A 10,329-nucleotide genomic window follows, 5' to 3' on the forward strand; every position below is an offset into this window, starting at 1 on the left:
ATCCTGTCAGGGCTGCTCCAGAATTCCCAGTGAAGACAGCCATAAAGTTTCCCGTCACTGCTGCTCCAAACCCCGCCGAGGCCCCACAGAAATCACTGTGAAGGTTCATTCTGCTGCAACTCCAGTCCCTGCTTCGGTTCTAGAGCTCCGTGTCAAAGAAGCTCAGGTTGCTAAGCTTTCCAGAGGTTCCTGACATGACCACAAAGTTTCCTCCCAATGGTGCAGAGGTTCATGCCACAGTTGCCATAGAAGTTCCAGCCAATTTATATATACACCCGTGTGCCACATTAAAAACAAAATGTTTCTGAAAATAAACACAATGTATTGTTTTATCAGGGAAACGTGATAATTTGGAAACATTAACCATTCCTATCATGCTTCATATTAAGCCTCTCGTTTTACCAGTTTCACCAGGTAAGTAATAACAGGTAAGTGACATCTCAAAGTAGAGTTACTCTATAACTCGACCGCTTCCCACGTACCGACTAGGACATGAAAGGTGCAGTAGATTATTTGCTCTAAATGAATGGTTAATGTCATGGTGTAATGAACAGAGACTGCTCTTTGTAAATAATTGGAATCTTTTCTGGGAGCGACCTAGGCTCTTCCGCGCTGATGGCCTTCACCCCAGCAGAATCGGAGCGGCTATTCTGTCGGACAACATCTCCAAGACGCTACACACCATATGACTAGTAAGTCAAAGTCCAAATCACACTCTTTGCTGTCCAAACTTAATTGATATAAGTACCAATGTAGAACATTATATTGAAACTGTGTCTATTCCTCGTTTAGTGAGGTCAAACATTAAATCTACTGTAGAATCTAGGAAAAATCTAATTGTGATTAAACCAGAAAATCTCAATATTAGTGTACAAAAACAATTTATAAAGCTAGGTCTTCTAAACATTAGATCACTCACACCTAAGGCAGTTATTGTAAATGAAATGGTCACAGATAATAGTTTCGATGTACTTTGCCTTACTGAAACCTGGCTTAAACCAAATGATTATTTCGGTCTTAATGAGTCTACTCCTCCTGGATACTGTTATAAGCATGAGCCCCGTCTGATTGGTCGTGGCGGTGGTGTTGCAACAATCTACAGAGATATTCTTAATGTTACCCAGAAAACAGGTCACAGGTTTAATTTGTTTGAAGTACTTGTGCTAAATGTTACTCTCTTAGATGTAAGAAAGAAATCCCTATTATCTCTAGCCTTGGCTACTGTATATAGACCGCCAGGGCCTTACGCTGATTTCCTAAAAGAGTTTGCAGACTTTCTCTCAGATCTATTGGTCAATGTTGATAAAGCATTAATTGTTGGAGATTTTAACATACACGTAGATAACACAAATGATGCGTTAGGGGCTGCGTTTACAGATTTATTAAACTCCTTTGGGGTCAAGCAAAACGTCACTGGTCCCACTCATCGTCTTAATCATACGCTAGATTTAATTATATCACATGGAACCAATCCAACCGATATAGATATTATACAGCAAAGTGATGAAGTCACTGACCATTACATGGTCACTTGCATACTACGTACTGCTAAAATTTGTCAGGTTGCGCCACGTTATCGACCAGGCAGAACAATCCTTCCAACAACTATAGATAGATTCTCAAATAGCTTACCTGATCTATCTCAGCTGCTCAGTGAACCCAAACAAACAGATGAACTAGAGGAAATGACTAGCACTATGAGCACCATTTTCTCTAGTACATTAGACATCGTTGCACCAATTAGATTAAAAAAGGTTAGAGAGAAAACGAAAGCACCATGGTACAACAGTGCTACGCATGTTATCAAGAGAGAAACTCGTAATTTAGAGCGTAAATGGAAACAAACTAATTTAGAGGTCTTTAGAATCGCGTGGAAAGACAGTATGTCACGTTATAAAAAGGCCCTAAAAGCAGCCAGGGCTGAGCATCTCCGCAAACTAATAGAAAACAACCAAAACAATCCAAGGTTTTTATTTAACACCGTGGCTAGATTAACAAATAAACAGACGTTACCTGAGCAAAATATTCCGTTACAGTTTAGTAGTAATGATTTTATGAATTTCTTCACTGAGAAAATAGAAAGCATCAGAAACACAATTGTAAATGTACAATCTTTAATGGTGTCTTATGATTCAGCCTCAATTATCCCTCAAGAACAACTACACCGCTTTACTACTATAGGACAGGAAGAGCTAAATAAACTTATCACTTCATCTAAAACAACAACATGTTTATTAGATCCAATACCCACTAAACTACTGAAAGAAGTGTTACCTGTAGTGGCAGAGCCTCTCCTCAATATTATTAACTCGTCTTTATCTTTAGGTCATGTTCCAAGAATATTCAAGTTGGCAGTTATAAAACCTCTTATTAAGAAACCACAATTGACCCTTCGCTAAGCCACGCCCGAAAACCGCCACTGGCCAATCGTGGCTTAGCAACCGTAACTAGGCGCGGGAGGTCTGGCAAGCTTTCGAGCGAGGGAAACATGTCCATGCGTTATGCGTATGGATTGTGCAAATCTGATACCCGGTATCCTAAAAGTTTGGACGGGGTGGTGGATTTTGTTCCCTTCCCGAAACCTAAAACCCAAGGGGAGAAATGCCGGGCGTCATCTTCATTTATATAGCGTTTTTAACAATGTAGATTGTTCCAAAGCAGCTTTACATTAATAATAGGAAATTAAAAGTAAAGTGTTTTGGCTTTATAGCAGCTCTAGAATAAAGTTATTGTCCAGCTCGTGGATCAAGCAGTGTGATTAAAGGCAAGACGGAGGCTCACTGACATAACTTAACGTTACTTAAAAATATATTTCAGCATTTTGTTAATCGACGGCTAAACTAGTACCCCAATCCGATCGCGACTCTCCCGGTGTTAGTTCTAGTAAAAGTAAACCAGGGGGCTTGCCGGAGATCTCCAAGGAAAAGGTTGGTATGCAAACTTAATCAGTTCATAACAGTAACGTTAGTCACTTATGTGACCCACGACGTGTGAGCTGTAGCCTGGCGCACTAAAAATATAAGCGGGAGAATGTTATCATTGCAAAGTGGTCAGGCTAATGTCTTGTGTTTATTCCACAATACTTATGTATAAGCTGTTTGATTTATAAATATTAGATTTAAAAATTTCACCCACCCTGCTGTGCATGCACATAGCTGTTCCTCAATTTGTGTGTTTCCCATTTGAATGGTCAGCGTATGAGGCGCTGCTGCTTGCGTTGGGACCTAACGTTATAGGCTTTAGCTTCAATTTTGATGAAATTATTCTCTAATCGTTTGCATATTATGTCGTGGATATATCCCTCGAATGCATACTGCAGTCCCTTTTGTCTTGCTCTCTCAGATTTTCACCTGTTCGCCAAAAATGACTAATTATCTCCTTGGGAATGTCTGAAACCGGTGCATACATACTGTAATAGACGTGCCAGGCGCAAAAGCTTGACAGGCGTAGCAACAGTAACTAAGGAGGGCGGGGCTTAGCGAAGGGTCAATTAGATCATAATAATCTAGCAAATTACAGACCGATTTCAAATCTTCCATTTATGTCTAAAATACTAGAAAAAGTTGTGTCCGCCCAACTGGGCTCTTTCTTGCAAGAAAATGATATCTATGAAAAATTTCAGTCAGGATTCAGGCCGCATCATAGCACAGAAACTGCGCTCGTTAAAATTACAAATGATTTACTTCTAGCTTCTGACCAAGGCTGTATCTCAATACTAGTTTTACTTGATCTTAGTGCTGCGTTCGACACTGTAGATCACAAAATACTCTTAGATAGACTACAAAACTACACTGGTGTTCAGGGACAGGCATTAAACTGGTTCAGATCGTACTTATCAGACCGTTACCATTTTGTCTGTTTAAATGGGGAAAAATCGAAGATAACGTCAGTAAACTATGGAGTGCCGCAAGGATCTGTGTTAGGCCCTCTGCTATTCTCAATATACATGCTGCCACTTGGTAATATTATAAGAAAACATGGAATTAATTTCCACTGTTATGCGGATGACACTCAATTATATATTTCATCACGACCAGATGAAAACAATAAATTATCTAAATTGACAGAGTGTGTTAAAGATATAAAATACTGGATGACCTGTAATTTTCTGCTATTAAATTCAGATAAAACGGAGGTATTACTTATTAGTCCAAAAAACTGCCCACAAAACCTCTTACAATACAACTTTAATTTAGAAGGGTGTCCTGTTACTTTATCCACTACAGTAAAAGACCTGGGTGTTATATTAGACCGCAACTTGTCTTTTGAAAATCATATTTCATATGTTACAAGAACAGCCTTTTTCCACCTTAGAAACATTGCTAAGCTACGTAATATGCTATCTGTTTCTGATGCAGAAAAGTTAGTTCATGCATTCATGACCTCGAGACTAGATTACTGTAATGCCTTATTAGCTGGTTGTCCTGCATCCTCAATAAACAAGCTACAGTTAGTGCAAAATGCAGCCGCTAGAGTTCTTACTAGATCAAGAAAATATGATCATATAACACCAATTCTATCGTCTCTACATTGGTTACCTATAAAATTCCGTATCAATTACAAAGTATTACTATTGACCTATAAAGCCCTAAATGGTTTAGCTCCTGGGTATTTAACGGATCTTCTATCGCCCTACAATCCATCGCGCTCTTTAAGATCACTAAATTCGAGGCTTCTGGTCATTCCTAGGATATCTAAGTCCACTAAAGGAGGGAGGGCGTTTTCACATTTAGCTCCTAAACTCTGGAATGGCCTTCCTGATATTGTTCGAGTCTCAGACTCGCTGTCCCAGTTTAAAACTAGATTAAAGACGCATCTCTTTAGCCAAGCATTCACATAATACTTACCTTTTATACTACAGTTGAATCAGATTGAATGCATTAATATTATGAACAGCAGCTACGCTAATTATTTCCCATCTGCTTTTCTGTTGTTATCTCGGGACGCTAGTCCCGAGGTAAATACAGATCGTCAGCTCCAGTTTGTATCCAGCCTCCCATGGAAACTACAGATGCCCCAACACCCGTGAAGAGACGACTCGAAGCCCGTGAAGAGACGACTCGAAGCCCGTGAAGAGACGACTCGACGCCTGTGAAGAGACGACTCGACGCTGGCGATATGTTTATGCCCTAAATCAATACATGATTAACTAACTGTATTTCTCTATGTACATTTCTGAAATGCTCTTTCTGTAAATCTGCTTTGAAACAATATGTATTGTGAAAAGCGCTATACAAATAAATTTGAATTGAATTGAATTGAATATAATGCCCTCCATTTAATATTTGAAGCCCAAAGAATCAGCATTCACCTGCAGACAAGGTCCAAACGCCAAATTTGGCTTTGGGGAGGAAATAAAGCTGGGTTACCTGATAGTGGCAGATACCTTTACAAGAAACTATATGTATAAAAAAAGTGATATACATGAAATTCTATGAATAACAAATTCAAATGGAAGACAAACAACCCTAAACAAAATTTTTCAACTTGCACATGGTACAACTTTCCTCAATGGGAAATTACCATTAGAAGATGTGGTATTCCATTTTATATCCCTCCAGGAGATGGCAGACAGTCATAATGTAAAAATGAATTATTTTAACTCTGTTGCCTTTTTGTAAAATTGCTATTGTGAAAATGGAGAATGAATTAAGGCAGAACAAAGTCAGTCTTGTTAACTTCTCTATCAGTCTTTCGACCATTTTGTTCATTTGCTAATTATTCCAGTTTTACACATATCGTTAATATTTTGCTGTATTTTCAAATAAACTTTATTTTTTACATAATCTGAGTCTGAATTTATTACACATACAATTAAAAAAAAATCTCTAAATGACAGAAATAGCCTATCTCCAACCTTCAAGCTACCATTTTTACACAACTAATTTACAACAAATACTCGCTGTATAATAGAGTATAACAATATGCCTTCAGAATACAGTGGTTGCTTGTTTCTTTATAATTCATTTCCTTGAGGAATCTTTTGACTGGAGAGTCAAAACTGCTGTGTCATAAGGGCCCTCAAAATACTTAAATATTTGTTCATAATGCTTTGTGGGATTGTAGTTCTTTTCCTCACTAAAGCCGTTAAGTACACGGTTTTGTACATTTGCATTTTTGTCTAATTTTAAAATACTTTTTTGCTTTAATTCAAAGTTTGTGATGTTATGATTCACCTCATAGCTGGTTGGTTTGGTTCATTGCTTATAATACTTTAACAGAAACTTTTTAAAAATCCCAAAGGGAAAAATGAATGGAAAAAATACTTCCAGAACCAACGCCACTTAAAAAGTGGGCAGGCACTAATGCACCAAGAGAGAAAACACTGTCGGAACAACATTGTGTTCCATAAAAGGAAGATAAACTACATTTGAAGTGAGTTGCTAAAATAAAAAATTCCAAAGACGGCACAGTGAAATAAACCATCTTTATGAAGATGAGAAATTTGAGGATTGATGACACAGGTGCATCCTTTAGACACAACAGTGATGCAGACCTACAACCCTACTAATGTGTTTGGATAGCACATTTCATTGCCTTTACTATAAAATTGGTTTCCTGTTTTAAAATTTGTCATGTTTTCAATATTTAGCTTAAAAATAAGGCAAAAATAGAAATGATTTGCACACAAACAGACACAGATAAACTATTTTTATACACTTTCCGCTCTGACTCTGAGTGCTTCCTGCTGGGGGTGTACACTGTTGGGAACGGTACGGCATTCTGGGAGAAGTTGTCAGTTTACTAATCGACTGTTGATTCTGAATGCCGCTGGACCATGTGGGCTGGCCGAACGATGAAGCTGGGATCCAAACGCTGGCAATGAATCCTGTCTCACTGGAGGCCTTTGTTGCTCTGCCTGTGACCTGGAGGTAAAACAGTGACAAATACAAAATATACTGTCACAAATCTTTTGCAGGATAACAAATAAAATGTGCTTAATGCAATAGGATGAGAACGAAATTGGTTTTATTCACCTTCGAATAAACTGAATCAACTTGACTACGTACTGTAGGGTTAGGTAACACTTTACAATCAGGTCCTATTAGTTAACATTAGTTAATGCATTACTAACATGACCAATACATTTGTTACTGTACAGTACTAAATAATTTTGTTAAAGTTACTTAAATAAAAAATACAACCGTTCATTGTTAGTTCATGTTAGCTCAGGTCTATTAAAAGTATAGTGGAAGATTTTTTACTTCCGGGTGGATCACCTATACTATTGGTCCTCCTAATTGTCAATCATTCTGGTAAATCAATCAAACTTATTCAAAAAGTGGAGAGGGCGGGTCTTATCTAAAATTCGGAAAGATCCTCCACTATACCTTTAAATATTAATAGATACAACTTTTGATTTTTATGTATAAATAAATGTTGAAATGAACATAAACTAGGCTTAATAAATAATTTTTAAGAATGGTTTATTGTTAGTTCATGTTTACTAATGTAGTTTAAGTGTTTACTAAGGTTACTTAAATGAAAGTAATTCCTAAGGCTCAGGTCAGAAAGAAATAGCTCCTTTACAGTTTTTATTTTATTTTTACAAAATGCAAATCTTATTTTGGTATTTTCATTCATGTTGGTTTTACTGTTTCAAATTATGGAAGGCAACTGATCTAGCAATCTTGCGTTTCTGAAGAAATAATGCACATATTCGGACCCAGCAGCTTCAAGACCCTTCTGGGTGTGTAGTCATTATTTCATATACTGTATGAGTATCAGTTTAGTACCGGGCATAGACAGGTTTTTTTGGGTGAGGTAAAGGTGCATATCCTCGTCCTGCCACACCAGGTGAAGCAGCAGATCTCATGCTGGCTTGCTGAGGTGAAAGATAGGCTTGCTGTTTCCACTGACCACTCTGACCTAAAGCTAAAAAAACAACAAAAAAAAACTCTAGGGTTATATTTTATAAGACATGATCATTAAAAGACAAGAGATCATAAGCTTTGTCTGCAAACAAGCGTACTGTAATTAGGCTCGTCACTAATTTATAACACCAAATTGTTATAAATTGAACAAAACCCTGCAGAGCTCATAACTTTCAGTGTGAAACCTTACAGATTTTCATATCACCCAATAATGAATGAATTACTCCAACTTACTGTAATTTAAAGGTAAGTTTTCACAAGTCATTGACAGATATTTGTTTTTATTATAAACTTGCTTCATTTTGTTGAGTTTTTCAAGACTTTATTTTGCATCTTCATTTCAAGGTATTTAGATATTTGTATTAGAAAACAGGATTGCATTTTTTTTTGCAATGCATGCAACATGTAATGCCACAACTTTATGAATTTAAGACTTTCAGCTCTGATTTAAGACCTTTTTAAAGGCTTAATTTGAGCAAGAGCAAATTAAGACTTTTTAATACCCACAGAAACCCTGATAAATATATCTGTGGCTTTATATTCATACAGTACACTCACAAAAAGTGATATATATTATATAGAAAAGCTCAAATGCTTGATTGTTTATATCGTAACCGTATGAAACACTATCCTATCGCCCAGCTCTTAACTGCAAAATGAGCTAATTTAAATGTGCAAAATTAACATCATGACTTTTTGTAAAGATGCTTTGAAACAGAGTAAACGGCGCTATAATAAAATTTACTTGACATGATCTGTAAATATAATCTATGATCTGTCTATTGATTGTTTTCTGTACACTGTATAACTCATTTAACTTGAAACAACTTTATAATGCTGCACAAATTAAACTTACATGACAAAGATTATTCAGTGTATTATAGTGTAACATAATGACAGAATAAATGGAGTTGGAAAATGAATTGGAAGAACATCTGATGCATAGTGTGCTGCATCAGAACTTGGTACATGTTTATTCAGCATTAGATACGAGACTGACGCAGTGGAAACACATACTGGGAAGAGCAGAAGAGGAGGAGGAGGAGGAGGATTGTCTCTCATTGTAGTGGTTGGCACTGGCAGTGAAGAGCTCACTCTCAGAGGGATTAGATGTCAAAGGCAGCCTGCTCCTCTTCCTTTGATTAAACAGAGGCACGGAGAGACAGCCTGCAGAAACACAGAGAGACAAATGTCTGCTTTGATTTCAGGCTCCAGCAACCTGAATAACATAACTGCAGCAAAGTGTTGTATTAGCAGATAAGCAGTTTTTCAATTATTAGCCAGATTTATATACATGAAGCTCTCTGGAAATAATAAATGGCAAGTAATTGTATTATCTAGATAGTAGATGTTAGACTAAGACTGACCCAACTCTTATTTTTAGGTATTTCCAAACAAGTAACGTAGGAATTCATAATATGACAGTAAATCATACCTGCATTTGGTTTCTGGTTTTGATTCCTCCACATCTTGACACACTCACTCCTCACACTGTCTGAGAGGTGTAGCAATAGTATTGTGTAAAAATGAAAAATATTACTATCAATTAATCTTGTATATGTATATCAGCTGTATTGGCGAGTCTGGTTTCTCATAAAGATTTGATGTTACTATTCAGTGTTTATTGCGTCGACTCGATGACAATTTGTTTGTTCTCACTCATTCAACTCAGCTCAAAAAGATAAGTATGGTAGAAATATGAACTAAAATGTTTCTATAATGAGTTTCTATGTAATAGTCAAGCTGTTTTTTTTTTAAGATTTGCTGGCTAAATTAACTTTGCTAATTATACAAGGTCATTCATTTACGTATCAAATTGTGCTTAACTTACCAGTACAAAATTGCGTCAATGAAGAGAAATATGTTAATTAGAAGCGCTCATTCGGTTGTTTAAGATGTATCTGTGGTTTTATCCCGTATTAACTCTTTAGCATTATAAAAATATTTGTTTATTGCGTCGAAATCATTTTGGCGCGAGGCCTGCTGCTCGTGCACTTGTGAAGTCCTACTCATCCCGCGAATCGGTTCTTTTGAACAGTTCATTTCAAAGACTCGGGATTAGTAGCTAACAACTTATTCAGCGGTTCTTCACGTCTCATTTCAAGCATTATCTATAGTCTACTGATATTGACGTGTCGTCTCCTTAGAAAACAAGTACTATTAAAAACAAAATTGTTTACTAGGGGCAAAATGGTTGGTGACAAATTATGCCACTGACAGTAACTTCTTGTGTAAAAATAATTTAAGGTGATAATGTCATAATCAATTCTACTTGTTGATTAAAGTTAAAATAGTGCATTATTCACTTCAGCATTACTGCATGTTAGGGCTGGGTGATATGACACTATAATATATCATAGCGATGATATAAAGTTTGAATTGATGGAACTTTTTCTAATTCTTTTACATAGATGGGCCTATTTGTGGGGTAAGCAAATTTATCCTTGCAGCTTTT

At 36.7% G+C, this 10,329-nt stretch overlaps 1 protein-coding gene across 1 annotated transcript; it reads right to left on the reverse strand.

Moving 5' to 3' along the window:
* Positions 1-6,410: 6,410 nt before the first annotated feature.
* Positions 6,411-9,879, reverse strand: LOC311294479 (uncharacterized protein). Its single transcript, XM_084415389.1, has 5 exons — positions 9,706-9,879; positions 9,310-9,369; positions 8,892-9,041; positions 7,737-7,875; positions 6,411-6,866 (listed from the first exon to the last, which is right to left on the reverse strand). Exons 2-5 carry the CDS (start codon positions 9,341-9,343, stop codon positions 6,737-6,739), a joined length of 453 nt encoding a protein of 150 aa, XP_084271515.1. The 5' UTR covers positions 9,344-9,369; positions 9,706-9,879; the 3' UTR covers positions 6,411-6,736.
* Positions 9,880-10,329: the final 450 nt, after the last annotated feature.

Source organism: Rutilus rutilus, assembly GCF_951802725.1.
Source record: "Rutilus rutilus genome assembly, chromosome: 7".
Taxonomy (NCBI): Eukaryota; Metazoa; Chordata; class Actinopteri; order Cypriniformes; family Leuciscidae; genus Rutilus; species Rutilus rutilus.